The 27,200-nt window shown below is 42.4% G+C and overlaps 1 protein-coding gene and 1 long non-coding RNA gene across 8 annotated transcripts in view; one reads left to right on the top strand and one right to left on the bottom strand.

Moving 5' to 3' along the window:
- LOC121496374 (prolyl endopeptidase) overlaps positions 1 to 7,039 on the top strand; it is a 117,554-nt gene extending 110,515 nt beyond the window's left edge. Inside the window, exons 14-15 of the mRNA XM_041764756.1 lie at positions 2,293 to 2,449; positions 6,259 to 7,039. Of these exons, the coding sequence (XP_041620690.1) occupies positions 2,293 to 2,449; positions 6,259 to 6,553 (452 nt within the window). The 3' untranslated portion in view covers positions 6,554 to 7,039. The remainder of the gene's footprint in view (positions 1 to 2,292; positions 2,450 to 6,258) is intronic.
- The window catches only part of LOC121496460, a 127,793-nt gene continuing 107,204 nt past the window's right edge, over positions 6,612 to 27,200 (bottom strand). For 6 of the 7 annotated variants that reach the window (XR_005989245.1, XR_005989247.1, XR_005989243.1 and 3 more), the window contains 2 exons: positions 10,460 to 10,569; positions 6,612 to 6,745 (listed from right to left, as the gene is read on the bottom strand). This is a non-coding gene — a long non-coding RNA (uncharacterized LOC121496460). Of the gene's footprint in view, positions 6,746 to 8,162; positions 8,373 to 10,459; positions 10,570 to 27,200 lie in introns of all 7 variants that reach the window. The other variant, XR_005989241.1, reaches the window with a different exon arrangement.

Here is a 27,200-nt window from a genome sequence, read left to right on the forward strand (position 1 = left end):
TCAGCTGCACACACTCATTGGACATGCACGCAGCCTGAGAGACGGGAACTGGTATTATTCCCATTTTACCGAGGACCGGGGGCACCGAGACGTTGAGCAGCTTGCCTCGTGTCACACAGCTGCCATGTGGTGATGCTGGGGTTGGAGCCTAACACTGTGGTTTAGAGTCTGCTCCTTTAACCTCTAAATGGCACAGCCTCGAAGTCGCTTTTCCTAATATTTGATAGTTAAGGACATTTTACTTGGTATTGAACATTTATGGTGGCCTGAACTTTGCTTACTGGGTCCTACATCCAGTGTCATTAGGATATGAGGACATATTGTACCACTGTAGACTCAAAACAAGTGTGAAAATCCACTGTTTTGGAAGGGGACTCGGGGGCCGCACATTCACTCCGTTTCCTTATCCTTGAAATATACTGAGTCACTGCAAAACCTGAATACTCTTTACCCCAATAGAATATAGTCTTGAAAAAAGAAATTTCCCATGGAGGTAAAATCTATAGATCCAAAATAATTGTTTTAAATTTAGAAAGAGCACTGATATAATTGCTAGGCACAGTGAGTGAGGGAAAGGGTCAGGAGGCGAAAACAGGCAGGACCTCAGACCCAGTCCAGCGGGCCTGGTTTACTCTTTGAAGAAAGAAGCCAGTGCGGGAATTTTATTTACTTTTTAATGGGATCGACCTTGCACTGATCGTGTTATGGTGTTAGGGCAGATGAAGGGGAGGCCTCCGTCCCCGTGAGACACGGTGGTGGCTTGGCCCTCGAGTGTGGCAACGGAAGCAGCAAGAAGGGGTCAGATTCTGGGTGTGTTCTGAATTTGCATGTAGATCATATGTGAAGTGTAACAGAGAACAAAGAGCACATCTAAGATTTAATGGGAAAGGATATTGAAAATACCATCTGATACCAATAGTGGGACAGTTGAGTAATTCACTGTTTCATCCAATAACTCCTTTATCTTTTCAGTTTCATAGCCAGGAACTGGTGTACATCTATTGGCAACCCTGGTCCCTCGAGGAACTTGCAGAAATGGATTTCCCTTCTCAGGGTGTTCAAGGCTTACTTAAAAGGACAGATTCCTGCCCCTCTCACACCTGAGAGTGGATCAGCGTATCCCAGGGTGGGACCCACGATCTAGTATTATAAGCACCAAAATCAGGTGCAACGAGGGTGCAAACTAGGTTTTTTGGCCAGAGGCAGGAGAAGGCCAGATTCCCCTGACTGACTGTTCAGCACACCAGCTTTGATGTGACTTCCTCCCCACACCTCCCTAACTGCCTTACCCCAGGTTGGGTTCCCCCACACCCCATGGACTCCGCCCCCCCCCCACAGTGGTGGTTCTCACACTGTAATTGCTTATTCACTTAACTTTCCCATAAAAGGCACATGGCAAGATGTTCAATAAATATTTGTTGAATTATGAAAACTAAGAAATATTTCTATAACTATACAAAGAAGGGTATTTTTAAAGCAGGACAAGAACGTGTGCCAATATTGGTTAGAGCCTATGCTGGGTTTCAGGCCCTGCCTTGGACTGTATGAAGGGTTTCTATTCACAACACTTCCAACACCAAATGTATAGGGTTTTTTCCTCCACACCAACCAATTCTCCAGCTCTCCGACACCCAGTGGGTGTCCTGCAATTCAGATCTGATACTGCCCAGAGTTAGCACAGATCCCACATTGGTATGGGGTTCCCATGATCCACGGGTTTGGTAATTTGCTAGGACAGCTCATAGACTGGAACAGTAGTAGAGTAAGGGATGGGGTAAAGGGAGGCTTGCAGAACTTCCATGCCTTCTCTAGGAAGGCCACCCTTCTAGCACTTCAGTGTGTTCACCAACCTGGAAGCTCTTTGAACTCCATTGCTTAGGGCTTTTTATGGAAGTTCTATTATGCAGGCATGAGAAATTAAATCAGTAGCCATTATTAACTCTCTCCCCTCCCCTAAGGTCAGAGGTAGGGCTGAAATTCCACCCCTCTAACCTCACAGTTGGCTCCTGTGGCCCCCAGTTCCCGCTGTGTAGCAATCCAGAAAGTCCTTGAGCTTTTCTGAATAACTCCCGCGCTGAGATTCCCCTCCGGGAGTAGTGAATCTCTACCACTGGTGAGAATATCCAGCCCCTTCAATAAAAGCTTGTAGCCATTAGGCAGGTGGTTTATTACAGTTTCTTCCTGTGCTCTAGGAAAGAGGGCAACCGTGGTTCTGAAAGTATTGAAAGTGTTGATTTGTTTTTATTTATTTAGATGTTTATCCTTTTCCTTTCTTTCTGTCTTGGTTTTCAGCCGCTTGTGCAAATCAGCGCCCTGACCTCTTTGGCTGTGTTATTGCCCAAGTTGGAGTGATGGACATGCTGAAGTTCCATAAATACACCATCGGCCACGCCTGGACCACCGACTACGGGTGCTCGGACAGCAAACAGCACTTTGAATGGCTTATCAAGTAAGTCTTCATTCATATTGATACCTGTGTGTGGGTGTGTGTGTTGCTAACGATTTTGACATCGTAGTCCTGAGCAATCAAAAGCATAAGCGTCTGACCCTTTGTCCCCTTCGGTGTCTCATATCTGCGTATCATTTACTGCAGAAAGTAGGGGAAGTGATGGGGGTACCTACGTGTCTTCCTTGTTTTGATCCGGTCTTTAACAAGAACAACAAACTACAGAGATGGGGAATTCTAAAGATGTCCTCCCACCCCCGGATTCCTGCCCCCCCCACCCCCACCCCCGGTCTCTTCAAGTCAGACACTAATCTGAGTGCTGCTGTGAAGGGACTTTGCAGATTAAAGTGAGGTTACTAGTCAGCTGACCTGAAAATAAGGAGATAATCCTGGATTACTGAAGTAGGCTCAGTCTCTCTCTGGCTGGAGGCAGGGAATGCAGCAGAAAGGGAGGTCAGATTGGAAGCATGAGGGGGACTGGAGCTGCCATTGCTGGCTTTGAAGACGGGGAAGGGGCCTCTAGAAGGTGAGAACAGCCACAGTCCCCAAAGAAAGGGAGACCTCGGTCCTATAACCACATGGGAACTGAGTTCTGCCAACAGCCTGAATGAGCCTGGGAACAGATTTTTTCCCAGAATTTCCCGATAAGAGCGCAGCCAGCCAACACCTTGATTTCACAGCCCCGAGACCCAGTGCAGAGGACCCAGTTGAGCCACCCTAGACTTCTGGCTGACAGAACTGGGAGATAAGAAATCTGTGTTGTTTTGAAAAGCTGCCAAACTTGTTGTAATTTGTTACCATAGCAATCAAAACCGGATAGAAAACGGTGCCATTTTACTTTACATCTATGTATGGGATTTTAAGGCGGAAATAAAGAAGGATCTATGCAGGCACATTAAAACCTACTTTGTTCCCTCAGTATAATCATATATATTTAAAACTGCAAAATCACATCATTAAAACATCATACAACTTCATTCCCATCCGACAACCACTTTGGCGAGACCATTGAGGAAATGGCAGGCATTTAGACGCTCAAGACCACAAGCCACGTTCTTTTCTGGCTGTTCACAGTCTTCACTTCTACAGGTAGGGGTTTGGGGACCGTCATCAGCAGTTAGGAATGGCCCTTGGAACAGTACAAGAAGCCTGTGTCCCAGGCTTCTGTCAGCTCTAAATTTCATCAATAATTTCTCTGGTCAAGCTTTTTCTTTAATTTTATGGGCTTTTTATGGTTTTAGCTCTTTAGCTAAAATGACTCAAGTTTTATCATTGAATACTTTAAGACACGTAGATACCCTCGTTGCCAAATACCAGTAAAAGCTGAATCAAGCAGCTGTAGTTCAAACTAATACTGTAAAGAAAATACCAAATTGTGTATCAAAGACAACAAAATATTCAGTGGAGCCTAATGCTTCTAAAATTAATTTGGGAAGGGGCGCCTGGGTGGCTCAGTCGGTTAAGCATCTGCCTTTGCTGCCCCTCCCTCTCTCAGATAAAATATATAAAAATTAATATGGGGAATAAAAGAAAAGTAAATATTTTTCCTCTCAAGATGTCTGTGATAGTCCTACTTTAGACTTTAATTTTCCAGCCTAGCTCTCACGGGGCTGTGTTCTCCTCCTACTCCATTCTGGAGCCAGAGGGGGCCTTACCAGAAGCTGCATGTCCCATGAAGCACGATCTGAGATTAAAAGGGGGTTCCCCCCCCCCATGAATACAGAATTTTCCGGAATCTTAAATGTATCAGTGTGGCCAGAGGGGGCCTTACCAGAAGCTGCATGTCCCATGAAGCATGGTCTAAGATTAAAGGGGGTCCCCTCCCTCCATGAATACAGAATTTTCCAGAATCTTAAATGTAGCAGCATGGCATGTATGTGAATCTCAGGGGTAGAGGGGTGGTGGTATTATCAGGAGGCAGAATTTTCCAAACCTCTTTCCCCAAGAACTAATACTTAGCTGGAGGGCTGGGGTCAATCCAAGAACACTCTGAAATAAGATCAGAAAGCCGAGCCACGTCAGCCCCTTAATCTTATCTGAAAACTCCAGAACGTTTCAGTCTTGACTTGGTTAACCAAGCAGATGCGTTACTGTTCTTGACCATTTACCCTCCAAAATAAAACTCTACGAAAACAGCCGATTCTATTCATTAATACTTGACAAACGGAACATCCATATTGAGTAAAACGCAAAGATAGAAATCCAGAGATGTCCCTCACCTGCCATCTAATTCGACTATACTTATATTCATAAAACCCTTTTGTTCACTTGCCTGAAAAGTTGTCCTGCAGAAGGTGCGTCCTCTGCTCCCCCCACCGAGCTGGTCACCACTGGCAGGGCCCCAAGTGCCCGTGAGAGGCCCCAACAGGACCCAGACTCTCCTCAGCCGGCCTTGCTGAGCCTGCAACAAACATCGTATCAATAGCAAAGGGCCAGAAAGCTGCCATATGCTTTGACTTTCAAGGTTTTCGACCAAAGAGAGGCCAGCAGCTGGCGTATCCACAGTCAGTGGCTTACAATCAATCCCCCTTGTGGGACTCCTGGGAGGCTCCGTGGTTGAGCACCTGCCTTCGGCTCAGGTCGTGACCCCGGGGTCCTGGGATCGAGTCCCCATCAGGCAGGTCCCCGCAGGGAGCCTGCTTCTCCCTCTGTCTGTATCTCTCGTGAATAACTAAATAAAATCTTTTAAAAAACAACAACAGGGCAGCCCAGGTGGCTCAGCGGTTTAGCGCCGCCTTCAGCCCAGGGCGTGATCCTGGAGACCTGGGATCGAGTCCCACGTTGGGCTCCCTGCATGGAGCCTGCTTCTCCCTCTGCCTCTCTCTCTCATTCTCATGAATAAATAAAATTTAAAAAAATAAAAAATAAATAAATAAATAAATAAAAAACAACAACAGTTTGGCTGTTATGGACATTGCTGCTATAAACATGGAGGTGCAGGTGTGCCAGCATTTCACTGCATCTGTATCTTTGGGGTAAGTCCCCAGCAGTGCAATTGCTGGGTCGTATGTCCACAATAGCCAAACTGTGGAAGGAGCCTCGGTGTCCATCGAAAGATGATGGATAAAGAAGCTGTGGTCTATGTATACAATGGACTATTCCTCAGCCAGTAGAAATGACAAATACCCACCATTTGCTTCGACGTGGATGGAACTGGAGGGTATTATGCTGAGTGAAATACGTCAGTCGGAGAAGGACAAACATTATATGGTCTCATTCATTTGGGGAATACAAAAAATAGTGAAAGGGATTAAAGGGGAAAGGAGAGAAAATGAGAGAAAATGAATATCAGAGAGGGAGACAGAACATGAAAGACTCCTAACTCTGGGAAACGAACTAGGGGAGGTGGGCAGGGGGTGGGGGTGACTGGGTGACTGGGTGACGGGCACTTAGGGGGGCACTTGATGGGATTGAGCACTGGGTGCTATGCTCTATGTTGGCAAATTGAACTCCAATCAAAAAATGTAAAATAAAATAAACAATTAAATGGAAAAAAATAAAAGTAAAAAAAATAAAAATAAAACAACCAGTCTACCTTGTAGGAGTGAGAAAGTCAGCGTAAGGAGCACGGAGCCACTCCAGATCCTACGCGTGTGTATAGTAGGGTCAGAGTCGTCTCGAAAGACCTGGGCTCTTCCCCCGTCTTCCAGGGTGGGAGCCACAGAGATGGGGCAGGTGCCCAGGGTGCAGGAGCGGCGGCCAGTGGGCGCGCCAAGGACGCCAAGGCCCGGGCCGTCGGGCTCCCGGGGCAGCGTGGGGCCCGACCCCCGGCCTCGGCCGTCCAGGCCCACGGCCCTGCCTTTGCCTTCCAGGTACTCGCCGCTGCACAACGTGAGGCTCCCGGAGGCGGACGACACCCAGTACCCGTCCATGCTGCTCCTGACCGCCGACCACGACGACCGGGTGGTCCCGCTGCACTCCCTCAAGTTCATCGCCACCCTCCAGTACGTGGTGGGCCGCAGCCGGAAGCAGAGCAACCCGCTGCTCATCCACGTGGACACCAAGGCCGGCCACGGGGCCGGGAAGCCCACGGCCAAGGTGATAGAGGAGGTCTCCGACATGTTCGCCTTCATAGCGCGCTGCCTGGACATCGACTGGATCCAGTGAGCGGCCCCCGCGGGCCCGGCCCGGCCGCCGCCGGGACCCTCAAGGGCTTTCACACCGGTCACGGTCACGCGGAGAAGCCACCGGGCCCCCCGCCCCCCCACGGACACCGGGTCCCACGGAACCGCCGCGGGAATTTTATCTTTTCTAGGCTTCTCCTTTTTAGCCAGGCCCTTGGCGTTTCTTTTTTCCACCCTGTGCAGGCACATGTTTTAAAAAAAAAAAAAAAAAAAAAAATTAAAAATTAAAAATTAAAAAAAAAAATTAAAAAAAATATTAAAAAGGCATGTTTGGATAAATAGCTAAGCGACAGCCAACGCATCGTGACTATTAGGTTGCCGAATCCAGAGTCGTAGTCGGGCACACCTCACCTAGAGCACTCAGTGAAGTCCGCTTCTATACCCATAACCAGTATATCTTTCGATGTGAGAACTGTTCTCCTGAAAAAGACTCCTTTGCAATGATAATAAATGTTATTTAAGAACGGGAGGCTTGATTTCTGATTCCTTGGTGTTGAGGGCCCTCGCCCTGCATCGCGCCACCTGCCTACTCGACACCTTTCCGTACCGGGTAGTTTCCTAACAGTGAAGCCCTAGAACGTCCGCCGCCAAGAAGGAGGTGAGTGCGGCCCCCCCAGCCCCCTCCTTATGGGGATGAAGCTCCCAGAGGCAGCTCACTCTTCCGTATTAACCACTCGGTCAGGTCCAGGTCGGCTGATGACCTGAGCCAGGGCTCCTTTGACTTGGGTGCCTCCTCTTGAAAAATCAGGGCACCAGAAGCTTCAGCTTACGGGCCTGCTTGTCTGTCAACGTGGTTACAGAGTGTCCCTGGACGTCGGAGTACCCAGCATATAAACCTCACCTGAGTTAACGATCCCCTTCTGGAGATTAATACATTTAATCATCGGAGAAATCAATACATTTCTCCAAACTTATCTTAAAATCAGAAATTTTGGCATTTCCCAAGCCGTTCCCCTCCGCCCTCCCCCGAAGACCGCTTCTTGGAAATAGTCACACTTAGAACAGTTTCGGTCCCTCGTCCCGGCCACCCCGAGGCTTTAGGAGGAGGATACACCATTCCCCAAACTATTGTTCATAAAATTTCAGGGCACTAACCTCTTCTGAAACACTGTGCCTTTGGGCATCAGTTTGGGAAATGCTGACCTGATTGATAATAGGAAAATCTTTTCTTTGTCTCGCTTCGTCAGATGACAGAAATAACCACTTACCTTCATCGTTCCGTGAGTTTGTACTTTTCCAGATAAGCCAAGCGCTGTTTTCCTAATCCTACCTATTGGTGCTCTTCTTGAGAGCTCTACCTCTCAAACCCAGGGCCTGAAATTAGACACACAGTTTTCTATCAAGTGCATCACTACGTATCAAGCATACCTGAAAGGTGGCTACTTGGTTTGGTTTTTCTCCTCTGGAATCCCATGTTCTATTAATTTTAATAAGCACCATGTACACTGTAGCTGCCCTTGAACGTATGACACACTCTAGCCGCCTCCTGCCACCCCACCCCCAGAGACCCCGCACCCCCAGCTCCCAGCACATGCAGAACTGACATCACCGCCTCTGCAGAGACATGCTAGCACTGGCTACCTGCCACGTACCTGCTGACCGGAGCATGGCAGGGGAAAAAAAAAATAAAAACAAACATTCTCCTAGATAAAGCTAGAGGCAGCCTTTTTCTTAGACCAGCTGGGTGGTTTGACGTACAGACAGCCGAGCTCTTTCCACTCAGTGCGGAGCATTTCCGAGCTTGCCCAGAACGGAGTTCCACTTCACAGTGGAAAGTGAAAACTCCGTGGGTGTGGCCTCAGCTTCAGGAGAAGAACCAAAAAAAAAAAAAAAAAAGGGAGAAGAACCTCAGTCCAGGCTCCAGTCCCAACTCCAATTTAGCAAGTGGTAATTAGGAATAAAGGGTATAATACACTCCGAAAAGTGCCTACCGGAGAACTGGCCTCCAACTGAGTTCTCTTTCCCAAGCTAATTTTCACATCTAGACTTTAGCAGGACAACTGAGCCCACACACCGAAGGTAGCTTATTTAAGCCTTCAACACTGGAAGTATATGAAGTTGGCCCCTTCCCAGATCTCAGCTGCCTTCCCTATTAGATGCCACCTTCCTCTGTCCAGGGCTCTGACCCTCTGCTCTGTCTTATGTTGGTCTATGGTGTTTAAGGAAAAAAAAAAAAAAAAGCCACACACATTGTACAGGTGGTCTAACTTGCTACACGTGCCATAGAGCATTTGCTACCCGAGTGAAAGAAAGTCACATTTCTGATGTTTGCTATGTACACGTCTAGTGTAAAACTTGGCAATTGCGTTTTCCTATTACTCCCACTAAAGCATAGGCAGTTGCACACAAATGGCTGCAAAGGCTACATTTCAGCTGAGAAAGCCTGTCCCCAATCTGTATTTCTCAGACAGTTTTACCAGCCTCGGGGAGTTCCCCAGGACACACCACGCAGCCATTGCCCAGAAAGGTCACAAAGACTCAGAGATGAGTGAAGGGCAGATGGAAAGCTGTGAAGAGTCTAAAAAAGCAAAAGTCGGACTAGAATGGGGTGCTCAGGCCAGTGGGCTGAGGGCTGAGGCCAACGAGGAAGGAATATTTGGCCATGTCCTCCATGCAGTCATTCTAGGGACTGGGGGTACAAAGTAAAAAAGTCCTACCTTCATGCAGCTGACACTCCAGAAAGAGGAGAAATGATTTCATGGAGTGCCCTGTGCACCCAGCCCCAAGCACTCTGTATGGCTACTTGTCCCCAAGCAACCTTACAAACCACGTGCTACTCCCCCCCAGCCCCCACTGCCCCCCCTCCCCACAAGAGCCCAATTTCTTCAGCCAGGAAGTGCACTGGGAGGGCGGGTGAGCCTGGAGCTGGCCCTGGAGTCCCTGGAGTCTGCACTCTTACCCCCCCACACACACACCCAAATGGTATTGAGAGTAAACAAGAGGGTTCTCCTTCAAGATAGTGACCTGAGAGATCCTGAACTTCTCTCTTCCCACAAATGCACTGAATCTACAGCTACACACAGAACAATACCCTCTGAAAGAAAAACTAGATGAGCAACCCCTACAAACTGGGCAAATGAGATAAAAGCCCATGTCGAAACGGACAGGAGAGGCTGAGACACAATTTTCCCTTAAGCACCCGCCACCCCCACGGTCAGGAGGGAACTCGCAACCCTGAGCTTCTCCCTGAGTGAAGGGCCTGGACCCCATATCTGGCATCCCAACTTTTAAGACCTGCATCTAGGAGATAAGCCCCCAAAACACCTAGCTTTGAAAGCCAGTGGGGTTTGTAGCCACAAGACCCACAGGCCATACCAAGCTGAGAAACGCTTTGGGTTTCCATAGTCTGCTCACATTTTTAATTTGAAAGATAAAATGTCCATGAGAAAATAGACATTTCTAATAGTTTTTTTTTTTTTTTAAGATCTCTCAGCAACTTTCAAGTGTACAGTATAATGCTAGTTACTATAGTCACCATGCTGTACGTGACATCCCCCTGGAAATCTGTACCTTGTGGCCCCTCACCCATTTCACCCACCCGAGAAACAGTTCTTAAAGGGCTCGTGCCCTGGCCACCCACAGAGCTCAGCGGGGAGGCAGCCAACTGAAAAGTGTCTGGTCTTCCTGTGAAAGACACCTGTTTGCTTATCCTAAAGATTTGGCCTGAGGGAGGGGCAGGCTTCTAACTCAATACACATCTAGCACCCTCCTGGAATATTCTAAAGACTGCAGGGGCCAGTGGGAGCCATCTTCAGACTCTCCCTCTGCCTCCCCCTGGGTCACTGGTATTTCCTAGAAGGGTACTTATGCACATATCTGGTGTCCTGGTTTTTGCAGCTGCTCAGGGACAACCCTTGATCACCTGGCTTTGGTGGCCAGTGGGACTTACATGTGTGGGTCCCATAGGACTGCAACAAATGGAGAAGCAGTTCTTCACCGGCTCCCTCCTCTCCAGGGCACAGCACAGAAGCAGCAGTCCTCCATGCACCTCCAGTATTTCTGTGGAAGAGGCCTATTAGCTTATCTTCTTAACTGCGGCCTGAAGGGCAAACTTCCCATTAAAAGCACTTCTGAGAGCCAACTGTCATCCCCTCTGGACGCCAGGGAGGCTGGCAGTATCATCATCATGCTCCCTCTGTCCCGACCCAGATCATCAGAGTTTCCAGCATTTGTGGCCATATCACTTGCTTCGATAGCCTGGCTCTGGTGGCCAGAGGTGCCTGTGTTCACAGGGCTTGTGTTTCTGTGTTAATGGAACAGTAGCAAACAAAGAAACAAGTTTTGTTTGTTTGTTTTTATTATTCATGAGAGACACGGGGGGCGGGGCAGAGACACAGGCAGAGGGAGAAGCAGGCTCCATGCAGGGAGCCCGATGTGGGACTCAATCCCGGACCCGGTATCACACCCTAAGCCAAAGGCAGTTGCTCAACCACTGAGCCACCCAGGTGCCCCTAACGAAACAGTTCTTAACTGGCTAATACCCCAAGGCTCAGCACAGAGGGAACACCCAGAAATGCCCATCTCCCAGTCTTCCCCTGAAAGAGATGTGTTTGTATACTTTAAAAACTGCTGTCTAAGGGTCTGGCTTCCAATCAGCCTGAATCTAGGTGCTGACTGAGATACTCCCCTTTGGGACACCGACAGATCTTGGTAAATCCTCACCTACTGGAAGCCATTAACACTACAGTAGGCTGATTGGACAATCACAAAGGTTTGGGAGACAGTTAAGAGCTAGGGTAGGTTTAAGCAATAAGGTTCATCTCCTACATGAGGTCATCCCTTCAAGACTGGGAGAGGTGGCCATTTATATAATACATTAAAAACAACAACAACAACAACAACAGAGATTTAAAGAAAAATGAACAAGAATATATTCCAAACAAAATAAGATAAAACCCAGTAGAAGCCCTCAGGCACCTGGAATCAAGTTCCACATTGGGTTCCCCACAGGGAGCCTGCTTCTCCCTCTGCCTCTCTCTCTGTGTCTCTCATGAATAAATAAAATATTTTTTTAAAAAGTCCTCAATGGAACAGAGATAAGTAATTTACCTGATAAAAAGTTCAAGTTAACAGTCCTAAAGATGCTCACCTTGCTTGGAAGATGAACGGATGAACACAGTGAGAACTTCAAGAAAGAAAGAAAAAAAAAAAAAACTTCAACAAAGACATAGAAAATATAAGAAAGTACCAAAGTCACAGAGGGGGAAAAATACAATATCTAAACTAAAAGCTACACTAGATTATCCAATAACAGACTAGATAAAGCAGAAGAAGGAATCAGTGGACTTGAAGACAGGGTAGTGGAAGTCATCCAGAGTAGAAAAAAAAAAAAAGAATGAAAAAACTTTAGGGACTTATGGGACAAGATCAAGCAGACCAACATTCATATTATAGGGGTCTCAGAAGAAGAAGAGAAAAGGGAGCAGAAAATTTATTTGAACAAATTATGGCTGAAAGCTTCTCCAACTTGGGGAAGAAAGTTGACAGTTAGATACAAGAAGCCCAGAGAGTTCTAAAAAAGATGGACCCAAAGAGATCCACACCAAGGCACATAATTAAACTGTTAAAGACAAGGTGGCCCGGGTAGCTCAGCGGTTTAGCGCTGCCTTCGGCCCAGGGTGTGATCCTGGAGTCCCAGGGTCAAGTCCCACGTCAGGCTCCCTGCATGGAGCCTGCTTCTCCCTCTGCCTGTGTCTCTGTCTCTGTCTCTCTCTCTCTCATGAATAAATAAATAAAATAAACTGTTAAAGACAAAGAGAATCTTAAAAAGCAATGAGAGAAAAACAACTTGTTACATACAAGGGACTCTCTTAAAACTATGAGCATATTCTTCAGCAGAAATTTTGCCAAAAAGGAGGGACATAGTATATTCAAAGTGCTGAAAGGAAGCATCAACCGTACTCTATCTATCTGACAAAGTTGTCCTTCAGAGCTGAAGGAAATATGAAGAGTTTCCCAGATAGGCAAAAACTGAAGGACTTCATCAGCACTAGACCAGCCTTACAAGAAATGCAGAAAGGAAAGGAAAAAGGGTGCTAATTAGTAACAGGACTACATACGAACGTATAAATCTCACTGGCAAAGGTAAATATATAATAAAACTCAGAATACTCTAACATAAAGACAGTGAGTTAATTTACAAAGCTAGTATGAAGGTTAAAAGACAAAGGTAGGGGCACCTGGGTGACTCAGTGATTGATTTTCTGCCTTTGGCTCAGGTGGTGATCCCAGGGTCCTGGGTTCGAGTCCTGCATTGGGCTCCCTGCAAGGAACCTGCTTCTTCCTCTGCCTATGTCTCTACCTCTCTCTCTCTGTCATGAATAAATAAAATCTTTTAAAAAATAATGAAACACAAAGGTAATAAAAAATAACTAGAAAAAGTTATTAATGGATATATAAAATTTAAAAATATGTGACATCAAAAGCAAATTGTGGGGTCAGAGGGAAGTAAAAAAATGTAGAGCTTTAGAATGTGTTTGAACTTAGTCATCAACTTAAAATACTGTTATAGGGATCCCTGGGTGGCTCAGAGGTTTGGTGCCTGCCTTTGGCTCAGGGTGCGATCCTGGCGTCCTGGGATCGAGTTCCTCATCAGGCTCCCGGCATGGAGCCTGCTTCTCCCTCCTCCTGTGTCTCTGCCCCTCTATGTCTATCACAAATAAATAAATAAATCTTTTTAAAAAATACTGTTCTAAGTTGTCTTATATAAGCCTCATGGTAACCACAAAGCAAAAACATATAGTAGATACAAAAAGAGAAAAGAATCTCAGCATGTCACCACAGAAAATCATCAAGTCACCAACAAAAAGAGCAAGAGAAGAATAAAGGAATTTCAAAACAGCCAGAAAACAATGAACAAAATGGAATAAATACATACCTGTTGATCTACTTTAAATATAAATGAGCTAACTTCTCCAATCAAAAGACACAAAGTGGCTGAATGGATAAAAAAATGAGACCCATCAAGGATTCCAGTCCAAGATGTAGGAAGACACTGAACTCCCTTTCTCCATGAAATACAACAAATCACACCTAATTATAGAGCAATTCCTCCAAAGAACTGAGGGCCCACTGAATAGCTTCTGCACAACAAAAGATGGGATGGCAAAAGAGAACAGCAAGAGAGATGGAGACATATTAACCAAGGAACCTTCCATCCCTGATGCCGCAAATGGCATCATTGTACCCTGGTGTGAGGGTACAACCCAGACACACTAACCAGCCTGCCTGTCAGTGAGCCCCTGGCTTCTAGCCCACCCCAGCCTAGCCATTCCACCAAGGTGGCCACAGGGCAATGCATACCTGGAAATCCCTGGTTAGCACTCATTATAGCTCCAAGTTTTATACCAAGGTGACACAGGTGTAAAGCATCCTGGAATACTCCAGGCCTATATCACTTGGACTTCAGGCAGCATGCTAGGGTACCCTCAGTTTAGAGAGCTCTAGTACCTCCTGACTGCCATTGGATTGAAATCCAGCTGCCCCACCAGGGTGCACCCTGTGTTGAAGCACCCTGGGGACCCACCTGTGCCTACCACAGTTCCAGCCACCCCACCAGGGCACACTCTATGCAGAGTGGCCCAGAACACCTCCACCCATGTGAGCCTTGGCTCCAGTCACTTGGCCAGGGCATCCCCTTTGCTGAACACCCCAGGACACCCCAGCTTATAAGCACTTCAGCTTCAGCTGTCCGGCTAGGGCACATTTTCTGTGGAGAGCCCATGGACCATATCCGCTCATCTCCACTTTAGCTTCAGCTGTCCTGCCAGGGTGCCCCTTGCATGGAGTACCCCAGGGCCCCCAAGCCTGTACCCTACCTCCAGCTCCAGCCACTCCTCCATGGCATGTTCTGTGCAAAGTCCAGGAAAACCCCAGTTTACACCCACTTTAGCTTCAGCTATCCTGCCAATATGCCCTCTCTGTGCATAGAGCCCTGGAACACTTGATTTGCCACCATTTCAGCCTCAGCTGTCCTGCCAGGGTACCCTCTTCACAGAGAGTCCAGAAACCTCCTGGCCCACACAATGCCTCAGCTCCAGCCACCCCACCAGGACACCCCCTACATAAAGTGTCCCTGGACACCCCAGCTTGCACCCACTTCAGGTTCTGCTGTCCTACCAGGGTACCCTCAGTGTGTAGTCCCAGGACACCCCAGCCTGCATCCACTTCAACTTAGACAGCCTGCTAAAGCACCTGCTGCACAGAGAGCCCCATGACCTCTGGCTTGTGGTCACTTCAATGTCAACTGTCCTACCAGGGTGCCTACTGTATGGAGAGCCCCAAGACCCCTGGCCCACACCAACCACACCTTCAGCCAGCCATCCAAAGTCACCAAGCACACACAGTCTACATAAGGGATGAGCATATGTAAAACCATGCCTTCATGTTTAGAAGTAGCTGTTCTGCTAATCTATAGAAACAAAAAAGAAAGTCAAGCAAGATGGAGAGACAGAGGAATATGCTCCAAAAGAAAGAACAAGACAAACCCTCAGAAAAAGAACTAAGTGAAATGGAGATAAGCAATATGCCTGATAAAAAATGTAAAGTAATGATTGTAAAGATGCTCCGTGGACTGAAGAGAAGAATAGAAGAATTCATGAGACCATCAGTAACGACACAGAAAATACAAAAAAGAACCAGAGTTGAAGAATACAATAACTGAAATTTTTAAAAAGTATATGCTATAGGGAATCAAAAGATTAGCTGATGCAGAAGAACATATCAGTGATCTGGAACATGAGTTAATGAAAAACACGCAAACTGAACAGCAAAAAGAGAAAAAAAATTATAAAAATGAGGACAGGTTAAGTGACCTCTTAGACAATATCAAACAAAGAAGCTTTCACATTATAAGGGTCCCAGAAGAAGAGACAAAGAAGGGGCAGAAAACTTATTTGAAGAAATAATAACTGAAAACTTCCCTAAGTTAGGAGAAAAAAAAAATAGACATCCAGGTCAAAAAGTACAGAGTTTCAAACAAGATAAACCCAAGGAAGGCCACACCATGACACATTATCTTTAACCTTTGATATTTTTTTTAATTTTTTTTTAAATTTATTTTATGATAATCACAGAGAGAGAGAGAGAGAGAGAGAGAGAGGCAGAGACATAGGCAGAGGGAGAAGCAGGCTCCATGCACCGGGAGCCTGATGTGGGATTCCATCCTGGGTCTTCAGGATCACGCCCTAGGCCAAAGGCAGGCGCCAAACCGCTGCGCCACCCAGGGATCCCTAACTTTTGATATTTTAATTATTAAAGGATAATTTTAAAAGCAGCAAGAGGGGAGCAAAACATTATATACAGAGGAACCCTATAAAACTGTTAGGTGATTTTTCAGCAGAAACTGCAGGCCACAGAAAGTGCCATCATATGTTTAAAGTGCTGAAAGGAAAAAAAACAAGAATACTTTAACCAGCAAGCTTATCACTCAGAACTGAAAGAAAGATAATTTCCCAAATAAAAGTTAAAGGAGTTTATTACCACTAAACCAGCCTTATAAGAAATGTTAAAGGGACTTTAAATGGAAAAGAAATGGCCATAATTATGAATAAAAAGATATAAAATATGATAACATAAACATAAAATGTGGAGGGAGTAAAAGGATTTTTTTTAAGAATTTGAACTTAAATGATAATCAACTTAATACAGACTGCTATATAGTTGGGATGGTATATGAACCTCATGGTGATCAAGAACCCAAAACCTTTAATAGATACACAAAAATTAAAAAGCCAAACATAGCACTGCAGAAATTCATCAATTACAAAGAAAGAGAGCAAGGGAAGAAGGGAACAGAGGAGAACAACAAAATCAACCAGAAAACAATGAACAAAATGGCAGTAAGTACATACCTATCAATAATTGCTTTAAATGTATAGCCTAAATGCTCCAATCAAAAGACATGGGTGGTGGAATGGGTAAAAAACAAAAACCAACCATCTATATGCCGCCTACAAGAGACTTACCTCAGACCTTAAGATACATAGAGACTGAAAGTAAAAGAATGGAAAAACATTTACCATGTAAATGGAAGTGGGAAAAAAAAAAAACTGGGGTAGCAATACTTATACCAGACAAAACAGACTTTAGGGTAAAGACTGTAACAAAAAACAAAAAAGGGGCATTATATAATGACAAAAGGATCAATCCAACAAGAGAATATAATAATTGTAATAACCTATGTACCCAACACTGGAGCACCTAAATACATAAAGCAAATACTAACAGACATAAAGAGAGAAATTTATGATACTACAATAATAGTAGGGGACACCCCATTTATATCAATAGATAGATCATCCAGGCAAAAAATCAATAAGAAAACAGTGTCTTTGAATGACACATTAGACCAGATGGACCTAACAGCTATATACAGAACATTCCATCCAAAAACAATAGGCTACACATTCTTTTCAAGTACACACGGAATATTCTCCAGGATTGAGCAGGCCACAAAACAAGTCTCAATACATTTAAGAAAACTGAAATCATACTGTGCATCTTTCCCAACCACAATGAAACTAGAAATCAATCACAAGAAAAAAAAAAACCTGGAAAAAACACAAAAAATTATATGAAACAGCCAATGGGGCCATGAAGAAATCAAAGAAGAAATTTAAAAAATACATGGAGACAAAGGAAAATGTAAACGCAACAGTCCAAAATCTCTGGGACAAGGGCGCCTGGATGGTTCAGTTGGTTAAGCATCTGCCTTCAGGTCAGGTCTTGATTCCAGGGTCCTGGGATCAAGCCCCCCCACCCCCAAGGTCTGGCTCTCTGCTCAGTGGGGAATCTACTCCTCCCTCTGCCCTTCCCCCTGCTCATTCTCTTTTTCTCTCCCTCTCTCTCTTTCAAATAAATAAAATCTTAAAAAAAAATAAAAATCTCTTGGACATAATGAAAGCAGTTCTTTTTTTAGGGAAAGAAAGAGACAGGACAGCAGTAGAGGGGCAGGGCAGATGGAGAAGCAGGCTCCCTGCCCAGCCCCAACATGGGGCTTGATCCTGGGACTCTGGAATCATAACCTGGACTAAAGGCAGATGCTTAACCAACTAAGCCACCTAGGTGCCCTCTAAAAGCAATTCTAAGAGAAAAATATATAGTGATACAAGGCTACCTCAAGATACAAGTAAAAGCTCTAAATAAAAAATCTAACCTTACACCTAAAGGAACTAGAAAAAGAACAAGCACAGCCCAACAAGGAAATGATAAATTTGGAAAAGTAAATGAAATAAAGATTTTTTAAAAATAGGAACAAAAAATGAAAGAGCTGATCCTTTGGAAAGATAAAATTAATAAACCCTTATCCAGAATCATGAAGAAATAAAACAGAAAGGACCCACAAAATAAAGTCAGAAATGAAAGAGAATTAACAGTGGACACCACAGAAATACAAAGGATTATAAGAAAATACTATGAAAAATTATATGCCAATGAATTGGACAACCTAGAATAGATATATTTCTAGAACTACAATCTTCCAAAACTTTATCAAGAAGAAACAGTATCTGAACAGACTGATTACTAGCAACAAAATTGAATCGGTAATCAAAAACTACCCCAAAATATGGGATGCCTGAGTGGCTTAGTGGTTGAGCGTCTGCCTTTGGCTCAGGGTGTGATCCTGGAGTCCCAGGATCGAGTCCCACGTCAGGCCCCCTGCGTGGAGCCTGCTTCTCCCTCTGCCTGTGTCTCTGCCTCTCTCTGTGTGTTTCTCATGAATAAATAAAATATTAAAAAAATATTAAAAAAAAAAACGCCTACCCAAAAATAGAAGTCCAGGATCACATGGATTCAAAGGTGAATTCTACCAAACACTTAAAGAAGATTTAATAACTGTTCTCCTCAAACTATTCCAAAAAAGAGGGGAAGGAAAGCTTCCAAATACATTCTATGAGGCCAGCATTACCTTGATACCAAAACAAGGGCAACACACACACACACACACACACACACACACACACACACACACACATTACAGGCCAATATCCTTGATGAATATACAAGCAAAATCCTCAACAAAATATTAGCACACCACATTAAAAAATACACTAAAAGGATCATTCGCCATGATCAAATAAGATCAATATTTGTAAATCAATTAACAGGCTATATCACATCAATAAAAGTGAAGGGTAAAAGTCATATGATCATTTCAATAGATACAGAAAAATTATATGACAAAATTCAACATCTGTTCGTGATCAAAACTCTCAACAAAGTGGGTTTAGAGGTAACACGCTTCAACAAAATAAGGGCCTTATATGAAAACCCACAGTTAATATCATATGGTGAAAAAACTGCCAGATTTTCCACTAAGATCAGGAACAAGAGAAGGATATCCACTTTCACACTTTTATTCAACATATAGTTCTGGCGGTCCTAGCCACAAAAGAAAACAAAAAAATAAAGGGCATCCAAATTGGTATGGAATAAATCAAACTGTCACCATTTGTAGATGACATGATATTATACATAGAAAACCTGAAAGACACCACCTAAAATCTATTAGAAGTAATAAATGAATTCAGTAAAGTTGTAGGATACAAAATCAATACCTAAAAAATCAGTAGTGTCCCTATATGCCAATAGTGTAAAAGAAAAAAAATGAATGAAACTATTACAATTCCACTAAAATGACTAAAAACCTAGAAGTAAACTTAACCAAAGAGGTTAAAGAAATATACTTTGAAAACTATAAAACACTGATGAAATAAATCAAAGATAACAAAAATAGAAAGATACTCCATATTCATGGTTTAGAATAAATATTCCAAACTCCCCTAACCGACTATAGATTCAGTGCAATCCCTATCAAAATTCCAATGGCATTCTTCACAGAATTAGAACAAATAATGCAAAAATTTGTATAAGAACAGAAATGACCCTGAATAGCCAAAGCAATCCTGAGAAATAAGAGCTGGAGGTATCACAATCCCAGATTTCAAGACATACTACAAAGATGTAGTAATCAAAACAGTATGGTACTGGCACAAAAACCGACACACATAAACCAATGGAACAGAATAGACAGCCCAGCAGTAGATGCAAGCTTTATATGGTCAATCTATGACAAAAGAGGCAAAAATATACAATGGGGAAAAGACAGTCTCTTCAACAAATTGTGCTGTGGAAAACTGGAACACTTTCTCACACCATACACAAAAATAAACTCAAAATATCCTAAAGACCTAAATGTGAGACCTCGAACTATAAAAATCCTAGAGGAGAACACAGGCAGTAATGTCACTGATGCTAGCCTATTATAAACATATTTCTAGATGTCTTCTTTAGCAAGGGAAATAAAAAACAAAACCAAAAAATAAAGGGATTACATCAAAATAAGTTTTTGCACAGTGAAGGAAACCATCAATAGAACAAAAAGGCAACCTAACGAATGGCAGAAGACATCTGCAGATGATATATCCACTAAGTGGTTAATATCCAAAACATATAAAGAACTTCTACAACTTAGCACCATAAAACCCCAAATAATCTGATTTAAAAATGGGCAGAGGACCTGAATAGACATTTTTCCAAAGAAGACATACAGATGGCTAACAGACACACGAAAAGATGCTCAACATCAATCATCAGCAGGGAAATGCAAATCAAAACTGCAATGAAACATCACTTTACACCTGTCAGTATGGCTAAAATCTGAAAGACAAGAACTAACAAGTGTTAGTGAGGATGTGAAGAAAAAGGAACTCTCCTGCACTGTTGGTAGAAAAGGAAATTAGTGCATTCGCTGTGGAAAACAGTATGAGATTTCCTTAAAAAATTAAAAATAGAAATACCATATGATCCAATAATTGCTCTACTGGTTTTTTACCCAAAGAAAATGAAAATGCCAATTCAAAAAGATATATGCACCCCTATGTTTAGTGCAGCATTATTTACAGTAACCAAGATATGAAAGCAACCTAAGTGTCCATCACTAGATGAATGGATAGGGAAGAGGTGGTGTGTGTATATATACAATGGAATATTACACAGTCATAAGAAAGGACAAGGTCTTACCATTTTACATAACACAGGTGGAACTAGATGGTCTTATACTAAGTGAAATAAGTCAGAATGGGAAAAACAAATACTGTATAATGTCACTCACATGTAGAATCTGCAAAATAAGTGAATAAACAAACAGAAATCAGAATCAGACCTATATAGAGAACAAACTCGTGGTTACCACAGGAAAATCAGATAGGAGGATGGGCAAGATGAGTGGAGATGAGTGGGAGATACAGGCTTCTAGTTATGGTACCATAAGTCATGAGAATAAAAGGCATAGAATAGGGAATATAATCAATGATACAGTAATAGTGTTGTACAGTGACAGATGGTAGTTACACTCATGATGAGCATCTCATAATATATAGAGAAATTGAATCACTGTTTTGTACACCTGCAACTAATGTAACATTGTGTGCCAACTATATGCAAATTTTAAAATTTTTTTAAAGCAAACAAGACCCATCTATCTGCTGCTTACAAGAGACTCACTTCAGATAGAAGAGCACATATAGACTGCATGTGAAGGGATGGGTGTCATTCCCTTGCAAATGAAACCAAATTAAATCTAGGGTAGCTATACTTATATCAAACAAAACAGACTTTGAGACAAAGACAGTAATGATACAAAGAAATTCATTACATAATGATCAAGGTGTCAATATAACAAGAGGTTATAACATTTATAAATATTTAGGTACCCAGGGTGCCTGGGTGGCTCAGTCAGTTAAATGGCCAACTCTTGGTTTTGACTGAGGTCATGATCTCAGGATCGTTTTTTTTTTTTAAAGATTTTATTTATTTATTCATGAGAGACAGAGAGAGAGAGAGGCAGAGACACAGGCAGAGGGAAAAGCAGGCTCCATGTAGGGAGCCCCACGTGGGACTCGATCCTGGATCTCCAGGATCATGTGGAAGGTGGCGCTAAACTGCTGAGCCATCTGGACTGCCCATGATCTCAGGATCGTGAGACTGAACCCCAAGTAGGGCTCTGCACTCGGCAGGGAGTTTGCTTGAGATTCTCTCCCTCTGCTCCCCACTCCTTTAAAATAAACAAGTAAAATCTTTAAAAAAATATTTATGCACCCAAACACAGGAATGCCTAAATATATAAAGCAAAGATTCACAGACTTTGAGAAATAAAGGGCGAAATAAATAGCAATACAATAGTAGAAGACCTTAATACCTTACTTTCATCAATGTATAGATCATTCAGACAGAAAATAAGGAAACCCTGACTTACATTAGACTAGATGGAGTGGACATATACCATGTCAATATTCCATCCAAAAGCAGAATACACATTCTTCTCAAAAAAATATATATAAAACATTCTCAAAAATAAATCATGGTAGGCCACAAAACAAGTCTCCAATTTAAGAAGGCTGAAGTCATATCAAGCATCTTTTCCAATCAGTGTACAAAACTAGAAATCAATTACAAGGAAAGAACTAAAAATCTCACAAATATGTGAAGATTAAACAACTTGCCACTGAGCCACCATGAGTCAAAGAAGAAATAAAAAGACATGTTATGCTCCTCCATGACCCCACCCCACTTGAATCTAGCTGCATACAATCCCCACAGAAGATAATCCTTGAACACCTGGCTCTTGTGACTGGGGGGCTTGTGTCTCTGAGCCCCACGTAGCTAAAACAATTGGAGAGGCAGTTCTGGGTAGGTTACCCCCGCCAGGGCACTGCACAGACAGCTGACTGAAACACACCTCCAATCCTCCTGGGACTACTCCTTCAAGAGTTGGAGAGAGGGAAGCCCTGGTGGCTCAGTGGTTTAACACTGCCTTCAGCCCAAGGCCTGATCCTGGAGACCTGGGATCGAGTCCCATGTCGGGCTCCCTGCACGGAGCCTGCTCCTCTCTCTGCCTGTGTCTCTGCTTCTCTATGTCTCTCATGAATAAGTAAAATCTTAAAAAAAAAAAAGTTTTGGAGAGAGAACTCTTTCACCTCATACTAGAAACAAGCACAGAGTCCAGCAAAATGAGGAAACAAAGAAATATGTTCCAAAGGAAAAAAAAAACAAATAAGATAAAATCCCAGAATAAAACCTTATCTAAACAGTCATAAGTAATTTACCTGATGAGGAGTTCAAAGTAATGGTCACAAGGATGCTCGCCAATCTTGACAGAAGAATACATGAACACAGAGAGAACTTCAACAAAGTGATAGAAAATATCGGAAAGCACCAAACAAAAGTCATAAAGCTGAAGAATACAGTAACTGAAAAAAACACACTAGAGGTGTTCAATAGCAGACTAGATAAAGCAGAAGAAGCAGTCAGTGACCTGGAAGACAGGGCAGTGGAACTCACACAAACATATGGGCAAAATGAAAAAAAGAATTTTAAATGTGAACATAATTTGAGGGACCTAGAATAATATCAGGTGATGAGGGATAGCAAGCCTGTAAATGGACTAGCAATTTTGGTTGGAGTGACCTTAAGAACAAAATAACCTCTGAGTGATTAAAATCTAGACTCACTAGTCAAAATATTACATCGCTTATTGATGCAAGATATTGATCAACAGAACAAGTTACCCTCGGATAACAGAACAAGTTACCTCGGATATTCTAGAGTTCATTCATATCAACAATAGGGTTTATGACCTCAGTGTTGTATCAGGACATCCCAAGGTGCAACCACTATCAAGAGTTCATTTGTTCAATGATTAAAATCCTACAAGAACTGAGTTCAGACCATAATAATACAGGTTAGTTTCTTTCTATTATAAATTTTTCCCAATACAAAAGGACAAGAGAAATGAAGCCTACTTCATTAGTTGGAGACATCTTCAAACTAATAGATTATATATAGTCTTAGTTGATTTACATCTACTCTGCCCAAGAACAGGGTTTGTAAGGGTTGCAGAGCCCAATAATTGTGTAAAACTTAAGCCTTTATAGCCAGTGGTTCAATTCCTCGTCCTAACAAAATATTTATAATCCACATTATCTCATTGGTTATCCCCACCCCACTTGCTGTAGCATTCCTCACACTGATCACATGAAAAGTGCTAGGATACATACAAATTTGCAAAGGACCAAACATTGTTGGACCTCACGGTCTGTTCCAACCTGTTGCTGATACTCTAAAACTATTCATTAAAGAACCAATGAAATGCTAACATCATCAATATCCATATCCATTACTGAGCCAATCTTAGCCCTCACCATAGCCCCTACAACATAAATTCCCCTGCTTCTACCCAGCCACTAATCAACCTAGGAGGACTATACATGCTAGCTATATCAAGCTCAGTTATATACTTCATCCTTTGATCTGGACGGGCCTCAAATTCAAATATGCATTAATTGGAGCTAAGGAGTAGCACAGAGAATTTCATGTGAAGTGACTCTAGCAATTATCTTAATATTAGTGCTACTAATGAATGGATTGCTTACACTATCAACATTAATCATTACTCAAGAATACGTAGGATTAATTTTTCCATCACGACCACTAGCCATGGTCATGATTCATTTCGGCCCCAGCAGAAACCAACTGAGCTCCATTCGACCTAACAGAGAGAAAGAGATCCTAGTCACTGCCTCCAACACTGAACACTGAATACAAACCATTTGCCCTATTTTTCCTAGCAGAATAGGCCAAAATCCTCCTAATAAGCATTTTTACAACAATCATATCCCTAGCCCCTACATGCCAGAACTATATACAGTTAATTTCATTGTTAAAACCCTCCTACTGAGTATACCTTTCCATGAATCCAGGCCTCTTACCCACAATTCCAATACAACTAACTAATAGAACTCTTGTGAAAAACTTTATTTCACTACATTAACCCTTTCTATGTGACACATATCCTTGCTTATCATTATATCAGGTATTATACTACAATCCTAAAAATACATCTGACAAAGAGTTACTGTGATAGAGTAAATAAGAGGTTTAAATCTTATTATATTACCTTAATAGAAATAATTTTATTTCTATTATTCCTAGAATTATATGAATCAAGCCTACTCCTAGTAATTACAAATTAATTAAAGCATATTCTTTAATAAAGTCAGCTAAAGAAGCTATTGGGCCCACCCACCCTCCAAATATTGGTTAATATCCTTCCCATGCTAATAAATCTTCTCACCTTTACCATTATTATAACAACCATTATCTCAGAAACTATAATTGTGATAACAAGCTCTCATGGACTGACTCAACTGGCTTCAAAATAAGTAAGTTTATTTTTAATAAAAAATTTAACCCTTGAGCCATAGAAGCATCTACTAAATATTTCCTAACATCAATACTTCTTATAACGGCTATTATTAACTTAATATACTCTGGGCAAAGAACAATTACAAAAATAATCCAACAGCATCTGTTTACCATTGTGACAATAGCTCTCATTATAAAACTTGGACTTTCCTCTTTCCACTTCTGAGCATCTGCAGTAACACAAGCAATTCCATTATCCTCAGGCCTAATTGTACTAACTTGACAAAAACTTGCACCAATCTCATACCAAATCTCATCATCCATTAATCCAAATTTAATCTAACCATAGCTATTACATCAATTCTAACTGGAAGATGAGATGGACTTAACCATATATGAAAAATCATAGCCTATTCATTAATTGCTCATGCAAGATGAATAACACCTATCACAATTTATATCCTAAGTATAATAACCCAAGATCTATTAATCCTCATCATCATGATACTCACCACATTCATATTATTATGTGTAATTCATCCTCCACAACACTATCACTCTCATACATATGAAACAAAATACCCTTAATCACTACATTAATCTTAACCACCATACTATCAATAGGCCTTCCTCCTCTCTCGGGATTCCTGCCCAAATGGATAATCATCAAGCAACTGACAAAAAAATGATATTATATCAACATTAATAGACATTATATAGCACTACTCAATCTGTACTTCTACATGTAATTAACTTCACATCACTAATTATATTTCCATCAAGAAGCAACATAAAAATAAAAAGGACAATCTGAAAGTACACAATGATTAACTCTTTTAACACTACTAATTATAACATCAACAATAATCCTCCCTCTAACACCAATACTATCAATCTTGGAATAGGAATTTAGGTTAGAAAAGACCAAAAGCCTTCAAAGCCCTAAGCAAGTGTATTCACTGAATGCCTAAAAAGTACAAGGATTGCAAGACTTTATCCTACATCAACTGAATACAAATCAAATTCTTTAAGTAAGCTAAAACCTTACTAGATTGATAGGTTTCCACCCCATGAAATTTTAGCTAATGGTTAAATCCCTAATCGACTTCAATGGCTTCAATTTGCTTCTCCCGCTATCTAGGGGAACAAAAAAGCAGAAGAAGCCCCAGCAGAGTTGAAGCTGCTTCTTTGAATCTGTAATTCAGTATGATATTCACCACAGGGTTTGGCAAAAAGAGGACTCAACCTCTGTCTTTAGATTTAGAGGTTAATGCTTACTCAGCCATTTTACTTATATTCATAAACTGATTATTTTCAACAAACTATAAAGATACTGGCACTCTATACCTACTATTTGGTGCATAAACTAGAAGAGTAGAAACTTCCTGAAGCCTTTTTTTTTTTTTTAAGATTATTTATTTTTTTTTTATTTATTTTTTTTTTAATTTTTTTTTTTTTATTTATTTATGATAGGCACACAGTGAGAGAGAGAGAGAGGCAGAGACACAGGCAGAGAGAGAAGCAGGCTCCATGCACCGGGAGCCCGATGTGGGATTTGATCCCGCGTCTCCAGGATCGCGCCCTGGGCCAAAGGCAGGCGCTAAACCACTGCGCCACCCAGGGATCCCTTAAAGATTATTTATTTGCGAGAGCTAGAGAGTGCAGGGGGAGGAGCAGAGGGAGAGGGACAAGCATACTCTATGCTGAGTGCACAGCCCAATACAGGGTTCAATCCTAGGACCCCGAGATCATGACCTGAGCTGAAACCAAGAGTCGGACCAACACAGCCACCCAGGTGCCCCTGCCTGAAGCCTTTTAATCCATGTGGAACTTGGCCAACTTGGAATTTTACTGGGAGACCACCTAATTTATAATTGCCCATGCATCCATGATAATTTTTTATAGTATAGTATTAGAGTATTGGAGAATTTGGAAACTGTTTAGTCCCCTTAATAATCAGAGCACCTGATATAGCATTCCCCCAAATAAATAACGTGAGCTTCTATTACCACCATCATTTCTGCTTTTACATCATTAATAGTTGGAGCAGGTGCAGGAACCAATTGAACAGTATACACACCCCCAGCCAGTGACCTAGCTCACCAGGAGCCTCAGTCAATTTAACTATCTTCTCTACCTATGTGTATCCTCAATTTTAGTGGCTATCAATCATATTACCACAATCATTCATATGAAACCACCAGTGGTATCTCAATACTAAGCACCTTTATTCATTGGATCCCAGCCATCCTGCTACTGAGATCAATCCAGTCTTAGCAGCCAGAATTACCATATTACTAACAGACCATAACCTGAAACACCATATTCTTTTATCATATAGGAGGAGGCAACCCAATTTGATACCAATGCCTATTTTGATTTTGATTCTCCAGATGTCCCAAAGTTTATATTCTTATCTTCCTTAG

The sequence above is a fragment of the Vulpes lagopus genome, chromosome 1, assembly GCF_018345385.1.
Source record: "Vulpes lagopus strain Blue_001 chromosome 1, ASM1834538v1, whole genome shotgun sequence".
NCBI classification, from domain to species: domain Eukaryota; kingdom Metazoa; phylum Chordata; class Mammalia; order Carnivora; family Canidae; genus Vulpes; species Vulpes lagopus.